Source organism: Symphalangus syndactylus, chromosome 6 (genome assembly GCF_028878055.3).
Source record: "Symphalangus syndactylus isolate Jambi chromosome 6, NHGRI_mSymSyn1-v2.1_pri, whole genome shotgun sequence".
NCBI lineage: Eukaryota > Metazoa > Chordata > Mammalia > Primates > Hylobatidae > Symphalangus > Symphalangus syndactylus.
In genome coordinates, this window is record NC_072428.2 from 98,366,534 (window position 1) to 98,384,356 (window position 17,823).

General features: G+C 41.4%; 1 protein-coding gene across 44 annotated transcripts in view; it reads right to left on the reverse strand.

Moving 5' to 3' along the window:
• The window catches only part of NRCAM (neuronal cell adhesion molecule), a 320,948-nt gene that overhangs the window by 52,507 nt on the left and 250,618 nt on the right, over window positions 1-17,823 (reverse strand). For all 44 annotated transcript variants that reach the window (XM_055283686.1, XM_055283664.1, XM_055283662.1 and 41 more), the window contains 2 exons: window positions 14,460-14,644; window positions 12,558-12,689 (listed from right to left, as the gene is read on the reverse strand). In XM_055283686.1, the coding sequence (XP_055139661.1) occupies window positions 12,558-12,689; window positions 14,460-14,644 (317 nt within the window). The remainder of the gene's footprint in view (window positions 1-12,557; window positions 12,690-14,459; window positions 14,645-17,823) is intronic.

Genomic DNA, 17,823 nt, shown 5'->3' on the forward strand with positions numbered 1-17,823 from the left:
AACTGCTTCTGCAACTTGAACCAATTAAGAAGAATTTATGTTCTTTCTAAGCACCATTTCTTTTTCCTTGGTGACAGGAAAAGGATGTGCATCTAAGACACACTCATCACTGTATCTAGACTCTTTTATCACTTTTTTTTTTTTTTGGTTCTTTTTTTTTTTATATTTATTTATTTTTTTTTATTATACTTTAGGGTTTTAGGGTACATGTGCACAATGTGCAGGTTTGTTACATATGTATCCATGTGCCATGTTGATTTCCTGCACCCATTAACTCGTCATTTAGCATTAGGTATATCTCCTAATGCTGTCCCTCCCCCCTCCCCCCACCCCACAACAGTCCCCGGAGTGTGATGTTCCCCTTCCTGTGTCCATGAGTTCTCATTGTTCAATTCCCACCTATGAGTGAGAACATGCGGTGTTTGGTTTTTTGTCCTTGCGATAGTTTACTGAGAATGATGTTTTCCAGTTTCATCCATGTCCCTACAAAGGACACGAACTCATCATTTTTTATGGCTGCATAGTATTCCATGGTGTATATGTGCCACATTTTCTTAATCCAGTCTATCGTTGTTGGACATTTGGGTTGGTTCCAACTCTTTGCTATTGTGAATAGTGCCGCGATAAACATACGTGTGCATGTGTCTTTATAGCAGCATGATTTATAGTCCTTTGGGTATATACCCAGTAATGGGATGGCTGGGTCAAATGGTATTTCTAGTTCGAGATCCCTGAGGAATCGCCACACTGACTTCCACAATGGTTGAACTAGTTTACAGTCCCACCAACAGTGTAAAAGTGTTCCTATTTCTCCACATCCTCTCCAGCACCTGTTGTTTCCTGATTTTTTAATGATGGCCATTCTAACTGGTGTGAGATGGTATCTCACTGTGGTTTTGATTTGCATTTCTCTGATGGCCAGTGATGAGGAACATTTCTTCATGTGTTTTTTGGCTGCATAAATGTCTTCTTTTGAGAAGTGTCTGTTCATGTCCTCTGCCCACTTTTTGATGGGGTTGTTTGTTTTTTTCTTGTAAATTTGTTTGAGTTCATTGTAGATTCTGGATATTAGCCCTTTGTCAGATGAGTAGGTTGCAAAAATTTTCTCCCATTGTGTAGGTTGCCTGTTCACTCTGATGATAGTTTCTTTTGCTGTGCAGAAGCTCTTTAGTTTAATGAGATCCCATTTGTCGATTTTGGCTTTTGTTGCCATTGCTTTTGGTGTTTTAGACATGAAGTCCTTGCCCACGCCTATGTCCTGAATGGTATTGCCTAGGTTTTCTTGTAGGATTTTAATGGTTTTAGGTCTAACATATAAGTCTTTAATCCATCTTGAATTAATTTTTGTATAAGGTGTAAGGAAGGGATCCAGTTGCAGCTTTCTACATATGGCTAGCCAGTTTTCCCAGCACCATTTATTAAATAGGGAATCCTTTCCCCATTTCTTGTTTTTGTCAGGTTTGTCAAAGATCAGATAGTTGTAGCTATGCGGCATCATTTCTGAGGGCTCTGTTCTGTTCCATTGATCTATGTCTCTGTTGTGGTACCAGTACCATGCTGTTTTGGTTACTGTAGCCTTGTAGTATAGTTTAAAGTCAGGTAGCGTGATGCCTCCAGCTTTGTTCTTTTGGCTTAGGATTGACTTGGCGATGCGGGCTCTTTTTTGGTTCCATATGAACTTTAAAGTAGTTTTTTCCAATTCTGTGAAGAAAGTCATTGGTAGCTTGATGGGGATGGCATTGAATCTATAAATTACCTTGGGCAGTATGGCCATTTTCACGATATTGATTCTTCCAACCCACGAGCATGGAATGTTCTTCCATTTGTTTGTATCCTCTTTTATTTCATTGAGCAGTGGTTTGTATTTCTCCTTGAAGAGGTCCTTCACATCCCTTGTAAATTGGATTCCTAGGTATTTTATTCTCTTTGAAGCAATTGTGAATGGGAGTTCACTCATGATTTGGCTCTCTGTTTGTCTGTTATTGGTGTACAAGAATGCTTGTGATTTTTGTACATTAATTTTGTATCCTGAGACTTTGCTGAAGTTGCTAATCAGCTTAAGGAGATTTTGGGCTGAGACAATGGGGTTTTCTAGATATACAATCATGTCATCTGCAAACAGGGACAATTTGACCTCCTCTTTTCCTAATTGAATACCCTTTATTTCCTTCTCCTGCCTGATTGCTCTGGCCAGAACTTCCAGCACTATGTTGAATAAGAGTGGTGAGAGAGGGCATCCTTGTCTTGTGCCAGTTTTCAGAGGGAATGCTTCCAGTTTTTGCCCATTCAGTATGATATTGGCTGTGGGTTTGTCGTAGATAGCTCTTATTATTTTGAGATACGTCCCATCAATACCTAATTTATTGAGAGTTTTTAGCATGAAGGGTTGTTGAATTTTGTCAAAGGCCTTTTCTGCATCTATTGAGATAATCATGTGGTTTTTGTCTTTGGTTCTGTTTATATGCTGGATTACATTTATTGATTTGCGTATGTTGAACCAGCCTTGCATCCCAGGGATGAAGCCCACTTGATCATGGTGGATAAGCTTTTTGATGTGCTGCTGGATTCGGTTTGCCAGTATTTTATTGAGGATTTTTGCATCAATGTTCATCAAGGATATTGGTCTGAAATTCTCTTTTTTGGTTATGTCTCTGCCAGGTTTTGGTATCAGGATGATGCTGGCTTCATAAAATGTGTTAGGGAGGATTCCCTCTTTTTCTATCGATTGGAATAGTTTCAGAAGGAATGGTACCAGTTCCTCCTTGTACCTCTGGTAGAATTCAGCTGTGAATCCATCAGGTCCTGGACTCTTTTTGGTTGGTAAGCTATTGATTATTGCCACAATTTCAGAACCTGTTATTGGTCTATTCAGAGATTCAACTTCTTCCTGGTTTAGTCTTGGGAGGGTGTATTTGTCGAGGAATTTATCCATTTCTTCTAGATTTTCTAGTTTATTTGCATAGAGGTGTTTGTAGTATTCTCTGATGGTAGATTGTATTTCTGTGGGATCGGTGGTGATATCCCCTTTTTCGTTTTTTATTGCATCTATTTGATTCTTCCCTCTTTTCTTCTTTATTAGTCTTGCTAGCAGTCCATCAATTTTGTTGATCTTTTCAAAAAACCAGCTCCTGGATTCATTAATTTTTTGAAGGGTTTTTTGTGTCTCTATTTCCTTCAGTTCTGCTCTGATTTTAGTTATTTCTAGCCTTCTGCTAGCTTTTGAATGTGTTTGCTCTTGCTTTTCTAGTTCTTTTAATTGTGATGTTAGGGTGTCAATTTTGGATCTTTCCTGCTTTCTCTTGTGGGCATTTAGTGCTATAAATTTCCCTCTACACACTGCTTTGAATGTGTCCCAGAGATTCTGGTATGTTGTGTCTTTGTTCTCGTTGGTTTCAAAGAACATCTTTATTTCTGCCTTCCTTTCATTATGTACCCAATAGTCATTCAGGAGCAGGTTGTTCAGTTTCCATGTAGTTGAGCGGTTTTGAGTGAGTTTCTTAATCCTGAGTTCTAGTTTGATTGCACTGTGGTCTGAGAGACAGTTTGTTATAATTTCTGTTCTTTTACATTTGCTGAGGAGAGCTTTACTTCCAACTATGTGGTCAATTTTGGAATAGGTGTGGTGTGGTGCTGAAAAAAATGTATATTCTGTTGACTTGGGGTGTAGAGTTCTGTAGATGTCTATTAGGTCCACTTTATGTAGAGCTGAGTTCAATTCCTGGATATCCTTGTTAACTTTCTGTCTCGTTGATCTGTCTAAAGCTGACAGTGGAGTGTTAAAATCTCCCATTATTATTGTGTGGGAGTTTAAGTCCCTTTGTAGGTCACTGAGGACTTGCTTTATGAATCTGGGTGCTGCTGTGTTGGGTGCATATATATTTAGGATAGTTAGCTCTTCTTGTTGAGTTGATCCCTTTACCATTATGTAATGGCCTTCTTTGTCTCTTTTGATCTTTGTTGGTTTAAAGTCTATTTTATCAGAGACTAGGATTGCAACCCCTGCCTTTTTTTGTTTTCCAGTTGCTTGATAGATCTTCCTCCATCCCTTTATTTTGAGTCTATGTGTGTCTCTGCACGTGAGATGGGTTTCCTGAATACAGCACACTGATGGGTCCTGACTCCTTATCCAGTTTGCCAGTCTGTGTCTTTTGATTGGAGCATTTAGCCCATTTACATTTAACGTGAATATTGTTATGTGTGAATCTGATCCTGTCATTATGATGTTAGTTGGTTATTTTGCTCGTTAGTTGCTATAGTTTCTTCCTAGCCTCGATGGTCTTTACAATTTGGCATGTTTTTGCAGGGGCTGGTACCGGTTGTTCCTTTCCATGTTTAGTGCTTCCTTCAGGAGCTCTTTTAGGGCAGGCCTGGTGGTGACAAAATCACTCAGCATTTGCTTGTCTGTAAAGTATTTTATTTCTCCTTCACTTATGAAGGTTAGTTTGGCGGGATAGGAAATTCTGGGTTGAAAATTCTTTTCTTTAAGAATGTTGAATATCGGCCCCCATTCTCTTCTGGCTTGTAGAGTTTCTGCTGAGAGATCAGCTGTTAGTCTGATGGGCTTCCCTTTGTGGGTAACCCGACCTTTCTCTCTGGCTGCCCTTAACATTTTTTCCTTCATTTCCACTTTGGTGAATCTGACAATTATGTGTCTTGGAGTTGCCCTTCTCGAGGAGTATCTTTGTGGCGTTCTCTGTATTTCCTGAATCTGAATGCTGGCCTGCCTTGCTAGATTGGGGAAGTTCTCCTGGATAATATCTTGCGGAGTGTTTTCCATCTTGGTTCCATTCTCCCCATCATTTTCAGGTACACCAATCAGACGTAGGTTTGGTCTTTTCACATAGTCCCAAATTTCTTGGAGGCTTTGTTCATTTCTTTTTATTCTTTTTTCTCTAAACTTCCCTTCTCTCTTCATTTCATTCATTTCATCTTCCATCAGCGATACCCTTTCTTCCAGTTGATCGCATCTGCTACTGAGGCTTCTGCAATCTTCGCGTAGTTCTTGAAACTTGGCTTTCAGCTCCATCATCTCCTTTAAGCCCTTCTCTCCATTGGTTATTCTAGTTATCCATTCTTCTAATTTTTTTCAAAGTTTTTAACTTCTTTGCTATTGTTTTGAATTTCCTCTCGTAGCTCAGAGTAGTTTGATCGTCTGAAGCCTTCTTCTCTCAACTCATCAAAGTCATCCTCCATCCAGCTTTGTTCCGTTGCTGGTGAGGAACTGCGTTCCTTTGGAGGAGGAGAGGTGCTCTGTTTTATAGAGTTTCCAGTTTTTTTGGTCTGTTTTTTCCCCATCTTTGTGGTTTTATCTACTTTTTGTCTTTGATGATGGTGATGTACAGATGGGTTTTTGGTGTGGATGTCCTTTCTGTTTGTTAGTTTTCCTTCTACCAGACAGGACCCTCAGCTGCAGGTCTGTTGGAGTTTACTAGAGGTCCACTCCAGACCCTGTTTGGCTGGGTGTCAGCAGCGGTGGCTGCAGAACAGCGGATTTTCGTGAGACCACAAATTCAGCTGTCTGATAGTTCCTCTGAAAGTTTTGCCTCAGAGGAGTACCCGGTTGAATGAGGTGTCAGTCTGTCCCTACTGGGGGGTGCCTCCCAGTTAGGCTGCTCAGGGGTGAGGGACCCACTTTAGGAGGCAGTCTGTCCTTTCTCAGATCTCCAGCTGCGTGCTGGGAGAACTACTACTCTCTTCAAAGCTGTCAGTCAGACAGGGACATTTAAGTCTGTGGAGGTTCTTGCTGAGTTTTTGTTTGTCTGTGCCCTGCCCCCAGAGGTGGAGCCTACAGAGGCAGGCAGGCCTCCTTGAGCTGTGGTGGGCTCCACCCAGTTCGAGCTTCCTGGCTGCTTTGTTTACCTAAGCAAGCCTGGGCAATGGCGGGCGCCCCTCCCCCAGCCTTGCTGCCGCCTTGCAGCTTGATCTCAGACTGCTGTGCTAGCAATCAGCGAGACTCCGTGGGCATAGGACCCTCCGAGCCAGGTGCGGGACACAGTCTCCTAGTGTGCCGTTTTCCAGGCCCGTTGGAAAAGCGCAGTATTAGGATGGGACTGACCCGATATTCCAGGTGCCGTCTGTTTCCCCTTTCTTTGACTAGGAAAGGGAACTCCCTGACCCCTTGCGCTTCCCGAGTGAGGCAATGCCTCGCCCTGCTTCGGCTCGCGCACAGTGCGCTTCACTGACTGTCCTGCACCCACTGTTAGGCACTCCCTAGTGAGATGAAACCGGTACCTCAAGCAGAAATGCAGAAATCACCCGTCTTCTGTGTAGCTGGGGCTGGGAGCTGGAGACCGGAGCTCTTCCTATTCGGCCATCTTGGCTCCACCCCCCCTCTTTTATCACTTTTAAAATAAAAAAATTTGTTTCATCTATGGTTTATTAACCCACTGTAATAAAAATCAACCAAACCATAGTACATCCTTGTTTTATGACCCAAACTCGAAGTATTTTGCTCCCTCAGTCTGTAATAGTTTTCCACGGTTGCTGTAACAACTTACCACAAATGTAGTGGCTTACAACAACACAAATTTACTATCATACAGTTCTGTAGAAGTCTGACATGGGTCGCACTGCTCTAAAACCAATGCATGAGCAGGGCTGCGTTGCTTTCTGAAGGTTCTAGGGGAGAATCCATGTGCTTGCATTTTCCAGCCTCTGGAGGCTGCCCACATTCCTTGGCCCATGGTCCTCTTCTTCCATTTTCAAAGCTGTCAATGTTGCATCTCTCTGATCATTCTTCCATAATCACCTTTCTTTCCAACCAAAGCCTGAAAAGGCACACTGCTTTTGGGGGCTCATGTAATTAAATTGGGCCCAAATTAGATAGTCCAGGATAACCTCCCCATCTCAAGGCCCTTAACCTTAATCACATGTGCAAACTCCCTTTTGCTATGTAAGGTGACATATTCCTAGATTCCAGGGATTGGGATGTAGACATCGTGGTGGGGTGGGGTACGGTAGAAGGAGGGATTATTCTGTCTACCACATACCGTATCACATTTACAGCCTAAAAGTCTTTTAGATGTTTTAGACTAGAATATTTTAAAAATTTGCCATACATTTAAGTTCAGAACAAGTTTTTAGCATCCAAGGATTATTAAAACTCTAACTTACAAGTTACTCCTCATGGACTGATTGTCTTCATTCCCAAGGAAAAATGTAACAAAAAAGCGGTTGTTCAACACTCTGGATCACCATCAGTAACTCATTTATGAAATCATCTTAGATACTCCAGGTTGTTCAACTAGTGATGTGGGGGTGTCGAGATACTTTGAATTGACTTCTTAGCTTACATCTCCTATTTATGACTCTAATAATTTCAAAATTGCCTTAAGGAACATGTTCTTCCATACCAAAGACAAATACAAGTCATAGTTCCTTCAACAGGGTATATAGATTCGTTGATAAAAGACAGCAGAGGATGGATATGACACATGGGCCTAGAAAGTGAACTGTAGCTGTAGGCAGGCAGCCATGGATCCTGATAACACAGTATACCTTAGGGCAGCCATGGATCCTGAAAACACAGTGTACCTTAGGGCGGCCATGAACCCTGAAAACGCAGTGTAACTTAGGGCAGCCCATGTGTCCCAGATCCCAAGTCTTGCATGACTGGGGCCTTTCTGACTCACATAATCTCAGTGATGCTCACCTACTGCCTCAACAAGGGGTGCAGGAACACAAAGCAGCATTTCTGGAGACTTGTTCTCTGTCAGTGATTTTTAGCACTTCCGGTCATTATACAAAAAAGATACTTGCACACACATGTTGATAGCCCCACAATTTGCAATTGCAAAAATATGGAACCAGCCCAAATTCCATCAATCAATGAGTGGATAAAGAAATTGTGTTTTTTATATATATATACACACACACTATGAAATACTACTCAGCCATACAAAGAAATGAAATAATGGCATTCACAGCAACCTAGATGGAATTGGAGACCATTATTCTAAGTGAAGTAACTCAGGAATGGAAAACCAAACATCATATGTTCTCCCTCATAAGTGGGAGCTAAGCTACGAAGACACAAAGGCATAAGAATGATATACTGAACTTTGGGGTCTCAAAGGAAAGTGTGGGGGGCAGCGAGGGATAAAAGACTATATATTGGGTACAGCGTGTACACTGCTTGGGTGGCGGGTGCACCAAAATCTTAGAACTTATTCATGTAACCAAATGCCACCTGTTCCCCAAAAATCTATGGAAATAAAAAATAATACAAGAATAAAGTAGAGAAACAAACTAAATTTTTAAGGTCAGTAAAAAAAAAAAAGAAAAAGATTCTTAACACTTCTGGACCTAGCACTTGGGCTCTCAGTGCTGGGACTCTTCAGGGCAGTCTCGGTGCCCACCATGTGCCCACCCTGACCGCATCTCTGTGGATGTTCCAGGCAGTGGAGTGGAGTGGCTGTGTATTTTAGACTGTGATGAGTCCCAGGCAGAGCTCTGGGCCGAATCTCTCTGTATGGGTGGCAGACCATATAAGAGTTCCTCAAATTCCTTAAATGCATTGAGTTTTTAAAAGTTACACCACCACGCAATATTTAATGGATAAAGGGCTCTAGTTCTGAAGATCTGTTGCACAATAATGTGAATATGCTTAACACTACTGAACTGTACACTTAAAATAGTTAAGATGGTAAATATTGTTAAGTGTTTTTACCACAATAATAATAATAATGTTACACGACCATGAACTTGGAGGGCAAAGCTCAACAATGTCAGTAGGACAATTTTCCCCAAGTGGAGACTCATCAGTCACAAACAAACCATGTCAGAAAGCTTTTCTGTTGCTCTCAGTTGCACTTTTCTTTGTTATCAACTCTTTGGGAATATATTTTTTACCTGAAAGGCATCTGACTGTATCTGCCTTATATATGCTAAATAGAGCAGTCTTCAAATATTTATTTTTGGCAAGGTATTTAGGAATAAAACAAACCCTTTAGGTAATAATAATGAGTAAGCAGACCTCTCTCCATGGGAGTTTTCCTTAAGTACTTGTTTAAAAAATGCAAACAAACCCGGGAACTGTCACAGTGACATATGGAGGCTCGGTTGGTAGCTGGACACAGAGTAAAATCACTAACGTAGAGACACTTGGAGCCTTTGGATGGGCTGGCTAGCGGGTAGAGTAACTCTCTAGCATGCAAATCCAAATTATCCAGAGGAATAATCATTAATTCTGGGAATAACCAGCTTCATTTGCTGTCAATAAACACTGGAGAAAGAAATTTAAAAGCACAGAATCACTACAAATAACTTCAAGCCCCAAAGGTAAGGTCCAGAACTGGTGTGATGGCCTTCAGAAAATACTTAGAACCCAACTCTCCTGATGTTGGTAGGTAAAACTATAAACGCTTTCAACATGTAGATCATGAGAATAATAATAATCATGCCACCTTACATGAACAGAGTAAAATCTTTAAAATGTTTTTACATTTACTGCATAATTTCATTTTAAAAAGAACTTTGTGAAACAGGTTAATCATATAGTATTTTATGCATTTTGGAGATGAGAGACTACAAATGGCAGCATGTACTGGTTTGTTTAAATGAGGTTACTGCTCAGGTTTTCTCAGTTAGTCAACTTTATAAACATTTCCTGGAACGTGAACATTTGGACATAATGTAGAACACATTTCTGGGAGAAGAGTTAAATTTCCCTCTTCATTTACTTATTCCATCCCTACAAGAGGATGCCACTGAGCCCCTTGGTTTTGTGAAAAGGAAGAAGGGAGGATGCCTTGATGAAATGCCAGGAATATCCTGGACCAGTCCTCCATTCTCCTGGTGCTTATCTTACATTACTGGCTTTCAACATCTTTCACTGTGAGAAAAATATGTCACTGTGCCAGGAAGAGGTCTTCTGCCCATTCTCGTTCTCTTAGTTCTTTTCCCTCTTCATTCCTGAGAGGACAGGGGCCTTTTAACACAATAATAGTGTGATCTTATCCACGTTTCATGCAGAAGAGTCTGACAGACCTAATACAACGCAGGCTGGAAACTATCAAGGATCTGCAAGTGTTAGACTCTCCTGCAGAGATAGGAATCACAGTGGCCACAGCCTTGGGCACCACAACCAGGATGCCTCCAAAATTCATGTGTCCCTCCAAAATTCATGTTGAAACCTAACTCCAAGGTTAAGAGGTGGGGTCTCTGGGAGGTGATTAGGAAATGAGGGTTTCCCCCTCGTGAATGGGACTGGTGCTGTTCTAAAGGTCTTGAGGGAGCCCGTATGCTCCTTCTACCATGTGAGGACACATAGCAGCATCTGTGAGGAACAGGCCATCACCAGACACCAAATCTGCTTGTGCTTTGATCTTGGACTTTCCAGCCTCCAGAACTGTGAGCAATACATTGCTGCTGTTTATAAATGACCCAGTCTAAGGCATTTTGTTATAGCAGCAGGAATGGACTAAGACAGCTGGTTTGGAAGGACAACAAGCTGAGCAAATCAAGAAGAAAAATCAGCCTCATTATTTAATCCTCCCTTGCTTATGTCATCCATCCACATCTCAATTTTCCTTGCATAGGATTGCACTCTGGCTGCCAAGCTTGAGGGTTTATCCCCTGGCTCCCCTGTTTTCCCTGCTGAAGGGCTAGATGGATGGTCCCTTCCACTTGCCAGTTTCACTGAGTCTAGATCTCAGGGGCACTTTTAACCTTCCATAAATGGACACAAAAAATCTGAGCTGCAAAACATGGTGCAAAAGTATCAAGCATGTATCATCATTTATTGCCATTTTATATGCATTCCTGGGAAAATCATACATTGTACCAGCTATTTTTTTTTTTTGTAGAAGCAGGATTTTACCATGTTGCCCAGGCTGGTCTCTAACTCCTGTACTCAAGCAATCTGCCCGCCTTAGCCTCTGAAAGTGCTGGGATTACAGGTTCACATGAGCCACCATGCCTGGCCACCATAAAACTTCTTTAGTTCTGGGCTTTCTTCTACTTTTTCCTCTCAGTTTTCACTCATATTCCGCTGAGAGTAGCAAGAGCTTCCTGAAACACAACCACAAAGTAACTCTCTGCCATTTCTCTGGATCCTGATCCTGGTTAAAATTGGGAATGGAAATACCCAAACCCTATTTGCTGGCCTCTAGCATCTGTTTTCTCCCAGGAATACACTTCCTTTTACAGTGAACGCAGGCTGCCTGTTTCAAAGTATCTGACAGCTACTGTACTACGAGACCCAAGTGAACTTCCAGTAAAGATTCATGGAGCAGGCTGTGATGACTCAGTCACCCTGCAGTTGTCAGATCTTGATGGTAAGAAATAGGGACTTGTGCCACTTTAAATCTGCCAGCAGTTTTTTGGAACCATCTTAGGGGAAGTGTGTGTGTTACTTTGGGAAAGTCAATTCAGCAGACCTTTTGGTTATGTAAATGTAGAACCAATACTGGATTCTGACTTGGAGGCAGTCAAAGCCAATCTGTGCTGTATCATAAGCCTGAGGGCTATCTTTATTGTGAGTAAAGAATATCTTTGCATGTTATTGACCGGGAGAGTGAACCTAAGGCTGGGTTTGATGCCAAAACTGACTTTCTCTGTCTCAGTGTCTAAGAGGAAGTCTGAACTCCAAGAAAGGGAAAATGTTGAAAGATGCCCCTCTCGGCAGTAGCTGGTGGTGGGTAGGGTGGAGGAAGAGGAGAGTCTAGTGGGTTCTCTGTTCACGGCCATGGCTTAGGAATTAAGGAGCAGTGAGGTGCAACATCCATTTAAAGATTTTTTTCTTTGCTATAATTCCCTTGACTCTCCCCAAGCCTTTAGCCAAGTTTTGTAAAGCTGGCCTTTGCTATGATTTAGCAGATTAATGGGAGGGCCTGGAGCCACACGCTGGGCAGCATAGTGGTAGCTTGGAGAAATTGGCTAATGAAGCACAAGGAGTGGAGCGGCGGAGCAGGGAGGCTGCTGAACGGGGCAACAGGTATAGCCAGGCTGCCCAGGTGCTGCTCAAGGATGATATCAGCAGCTCTAAGGGAGGGAGCACTAGTCAAAGGTAAAGCATCCTGCATATGATCAGGGTCAGAGGATGTGTTCTTCTTTGGGTATCAAATGGGATGGTCACCTTGGAAGACAGTGGGAACACCTGGGCTATACTTGCTATACTTATGACTGAAAACTCTTTAAGACAGCTGGGTTTCTTATGCTTGTCATATCCATTGGCTCTATGCCGAGTCTCCCCACCTATCTCCTCTAGCACCTGTGACATTTCCACAAATCACTTGATGTTTTGCACAAAGATCATCTAAACTTTTAAGTGTTATTTATTTCTGACCCTGTCATTCTTCCCATTATCCACGTAAAAAACAGACGAAATATTGCCAAGTACCAGTCATCACATACCATTATGTTAACAGCATAAACTATTCACATTCATAATAAATATCTAATGGTAATAAAACGCAAAGGTAATTTGGTGCCTGTGTTTAACATACATGTGGCTTCCTTCCTTAACGTCAGTTATTTTTTATCACCATTTATTCACTGTTGGGATGTATATATGCTCTGAAAATATACTGCAATTAGAACCAGTCAAGGCAACTTACTTTCTATTGGGACTCCATTTGTTAACCAGCTAATTCTGGGTTTGGGGTTGCCATTAGCTCTGCAGATCAAGGTCCCATCCTCTCCTGGGGACAGCACAAGATTTTGAGGGGCTGTGATCCAGTATGGAGCCGCTTTATAGGAGGAAGAAAAAAGACCAAAAATCTGAATCAAATAAGCATTTTAGCAAAAGAACATATTGAACTATTTTAATAATACAAGCAAGTACTTCACACTAAATTAGTCTCATTTTTTTTGAGCGAATAGATTTATAAACAATGCTTCAAAGGCCACTTAAGATTTTCAAAAGAATGTTTAAAGAGACTCACTGACATATATGAATTATTTCTAGACCTGTTTGATACAAATTTCATTTTCTCGTTTTACATTAAAATTAATCAGACATCAAAGAGGTGACAGATTTATCTAAGCATACAGAGAAAATTACAGGTACAGGTAGGGCTAAGAAACACAAATTTAAATTCTGGACCAGGCATGGTGGCTCATGCCTGTAATCCCAACACTTTGGGAAGCCAAGGTGGCTGGGTCACTTGAGGTCAGGAGTTCGAAACCAGCCTGGCCAACATGGTAAAACCCTGTCGCTATTAAAAATACAAAAAAAAAAAAAAAAATTAGCCAGATGTGGTGGTGGGCACCTGTAATCCCACCTACTTGGGAGGCTGAGGCAGGAGAATTGCTTGAACCCAGGAGGCAGAGGTTGCAGTGAGCCAAGATAGTGCCATTACACTCCAGCCTGGGCAACAGAGCGAGACTCCAACTCAAAATAATAAATAAATAAATAAAATAAATTCTGAGCCCTGTAGAATATATATAATTATATAATTAGGAAGCAACTTAAAAACATCATTTTTGAAAAGTTGCAAAGGTATTATAGAGTGTTTCCATACCTCCTTCCCTCAGCTTCCTCTAATGTTAACACCTTATGTGACCATGGTCTAGTTACCTAACAAAAAGTTAACACTGGTACTTAACTAAACTATACATTCTGTTAGGATTTCCGTTTTTGCATTAATGTCTTGTTCTGTCCCAGGATCCTGTCCTAGACACCGTATTTACTTGTAATGTCTTCTGCATTTACTTGTCATGGTCTCCAATCTGACAATTTCTTGGTCTTTCCTTGTCTTTTGTGACCTTGACACTTTTTAAGAGTACTGGTCAGTTATTTCATAGACTGTCTTACAGCTTAGGTTTGTCTGATGTTTTCTCATGATTACCCTGAGGTTTTGGGCTTTTGAGAATATCCCAAAGGTAATGAACCCTTCTACTTGTACCATATGAGGGAATATATGATATCAAACATGACTTATTATTGTTGACATTAACATTCATCACTCGGTTAAGACAGTGTCTGCCAGGTTTCTCCACTCCAAAGTTACTATTTCCCTGGATTCCATACTCTGTTCATTAGTGTCCAGCATACACTCAAGAAGAGGGAAAGTAAGCTCCATCTTCTAAAGAAAGGAGTAATAAAGTATTTGTGGACACGCTAAAACTTCCCCAGTAATTAATTTCTGCGGGATAGAAACACTTTGAAGCTATGCAAATATCCTCTTTCTCCTTAAAGTTTCACCCACTAATTTTAGCATTCATTGTTTGATCTTGCCTGCTGTAGCTATTACTGTGGGATTCTAATATTGACTTTTCTATTTCCTTCATTCTTCCTATATTCATTAACTGGGATTCTTCTATGAGGAAGATTTGAACAAGTAAATTTTTAACCTGATTTAGATGCACTACAAATAGCAATGAGAAGAGAGTCAAGGTACCATGAATGTTGACATAAATTTACATTTATCATTGTTAAAAATATAATGAAAACCACATTTAATTAAAGTTTCAGGGTCTCTCATGAAGGCAAGAAGAATGGATTTTAAACAATATACCTTTAACTCTAACAGAAATGGTATGGTGGATGGCTCCTAATGCGTTTTTCGCTATACATTGGTAATTTCCAGAGTCTGCTTCTGAAACATGAATGATCTGCAAGGTTTTCTCAAAGTTCTTATAAACTGTCCTGTTTTTGGGTAGCATTCCATCTTCTTTTGCCCAGTAAATAATTGGGGTAGGCCTGATAGGATAAATAAATAATGATGTTACAAAAAAGAAATCCACCTGTGACTACTTTTGAGGATGAATTTTCATGCAACTTTGTAACAAATCTTTATTAAAAAATCATAAGAAATACATAGATATTTTAATTAGCACCACACTTTTATAAATAATGCTCACAGTTTTACATTTTCACATAATCAGAACTATACTAATTGATGGCACACCATAAACTTTGATGTCAATGATACAGTATGAATGCCAGCATGAGTTGCTTTACTGATGGGGCCTAATTATTTTTTTCAACGTTGTGACTAATGAGGAACTCTTCGAAATTTTTACATGAAGCTACTATGTTAATCAAAAGAATTACTATCATATTAATGATACTGAATTATAATTTTTCATCAGCTGGAATTAAAAACATACAGAGAAAAACTCATAAACATATCTATGACCATAAACTTTGTATACATTTCCATATCAAATGGAAGAACTTCCCTATTTTACAGCAGTCTATCTGATGATGTTAACTAAGTAATTAGGGAAAGAGCTTTTCTTCCTTACTTTCATTATTAGTGACATTTAAAAATATTATTACACTAATTAAGAATAGATCAAACTTACGTATTACTCATACCATTTGTCACCCAACTGCTTTTTTTTTTTTTTTTTTTTTGAGATGGAGTCTTGCCCTGTCACCCAGGCTGGAGTGCAGTGGCGCAATCTCGGCTCACTGCAAGCTCCACCTCCCGGGTTCACGCCATTCTCCTGCCTCAGCCTCCTGAGTAGCTGGGACTACAGGCACCCGCCACCATGCCTAGCTAATTTTTTGTATTTTTAGTAGAGATGGGATTTCATTGTTTTAGTCAGTATGGTCTCGATCTCCTGATCTCGTGATCCACCCGCCTCGGCCTCCCAAAGTGCTGGGATTACAGGCGTGAGCCACCGTGCCTGGCCCCAATTGTACTTTTTATTGTCATGGAATATGGAGACAGATGAAAAGTCAGAATATAGGCTTGGAGTTAGAAGATCTTTAGAATTCCAACCCTGTCCCTGGATTTCTGATCTTTTTGAGGCTTAGTTTCCTTAGTTGCCCTAATAGGGATAATAATGCTTGACTTGAACTAATGACTTTAGAAAGTTTTCATGAAGGTAAAATAAAAATCCATTCAACACAAAAATTTCCTAAGCACTGAACTATACACCAAGCACTGAGCTGTGTTTTGGGAAGATGACGAAGAAAGTATGGTCCAGGCCCTCAGGAAGATAACAATATTTGTCAATAGAAATGCAAGTGACTCTGAATAAGAACAGCTCAGCCCAGAAGGGATCATCATGGCAGATGGGAGGCAGAACTAGATTGCAGCTCTGATGCGGATGGACAGAGCAGCATGTGGAGGCTTGCATCGTGAATTTTAGCTCCAGAATGACTGCAAGAACAAACCTGCTGAAAGGACTCACAGACTCTCTGAAGGAATTGGACTGCTCTTGCAGGACCCGGGAGATATCCCAAATACTGTGAGTGCCCAAACTGCAGAAGTGAAAAACTGAAGGTTTAGTTTGTGGGAGAAGTTTCTGACTTTACCTGGAGCTGAGTCAATTTAGAGAGCTGAGTGAAATACAGGGGTAGAGGAAGCAGCAGGAAAGGCCCTGGGAGCTCGCTGGGTCCCCAACCAGGCCATTCCTGCCTGGCACCACAGAGATCCTTCAGGAGGGCAGCCAGAGGTGTGGGGAAAATGCCACAGGGAGAAGGAAGTCTCCAGCTGAACTTTATAACAATTTGAACCAGGCGAGAAACCTCCTGGCCAGAACTTGGGAGAGTGTGTGAATCCAGCATGCAGACTCCATATGCTGGGGAAGAACTAAGCCCTTTTCTTTTGCAGCTGGGAGGTGGATAGTCTGGGGCAAGTTCTCAAGTCCCGCTCACCCACTGCCTGGAAACAGACTTGAGGCTGTTAGGGTAGGCACTGTGAGAGTGAGACTGGCCTTTTGGTTTGTGTGGGAGCTAGGTGAGGCCTGTGACTGCTGGATTTCCCTCACTTCCCCAACAACCTGCATGACTCAGCAGAGGGACAACTTGCATGACTCAGCAGAGGCAGCCATAATCCTCCTAGGTACACAACTCCATTGATTTGGGAACCTCACCCCCTCCCCCACAGCAGCCACAGCAAGACCCACCCAAAGAGAGTCTGAGCTCAGACACACCTAGCCCTAGCCCCCACCTGATGGGCCTTCTCTACCAACTCTGGTAGCTGAAGACAAAGGGCATATAATCTTGGGAGTTCTAGGGCTCCACTTACCACCAGCTCCTCTCCATACTACCAGAACTGATATTCTCTGGAAAGCACCTGGCAGGAGGCCAACCAGCACAAAAATAGAACGTTAAACCACCAAAGCTAAGAACCCTCACAGAGTCCATTTCAACCCCCTGCCACCTCCAGTGGAACAGGTGCTGGTATCTATGGTGGAGAGGCCGATGGTTCACATTACAGGACTCTGTGCAAACAAACTCCAGTAGCAGCCTGGAAATGGGTAGACTTTCCAGGTGGCTAGACCCAGAAGAGAGATAACAGTCACTGCAGCTTGGCTCACAGGAAGCCACATCCATAGGAAAAAGGGGACAGTACTACATCAAGGGAAAACCCTATGGGACAAAAGAATCTGAACAACAGACTTCAGCCCTAGACCTTCCCTCTGACAGAATCCACCCAAATGAGAAGGAACCAGAAAACCAACTCTGGTAATATGACTAAACAAGGCTTTTTAACACCCGCCAAAGAATCACACTAGCTCACCAGCAATGGATCCAAACCAAGAAGAAATCCCTGATTTACCTGAAAAAGAATTCAGGAGGTTAGTTATTAAGCTTATCAGACAGGCACCAGAGAAAGGCAAAGCCATGATCATGTGGTTTTTGTCATTGGTTCTCTTTATGTGATGGATTATGTTTATTGATTTGCATACGTTGAACCTGCCTTGCATCCCAGGGATGAAGGAAATCCAAAAAACAATACAAGAAGCAAAGGGAGAAATAGTCAAGGAAATAGACACTACAAAGAAAAAACAACCAAAACTTCAGGAAACATTGGACACACTTATAGAAATGCAAAATGCTCTGAAAAATCTCAGCAATAGAACTGAACAACTAGAAGAGAGAAATTAAGAGCTTGAAGACAAAGTCTTTCAATGAACCCA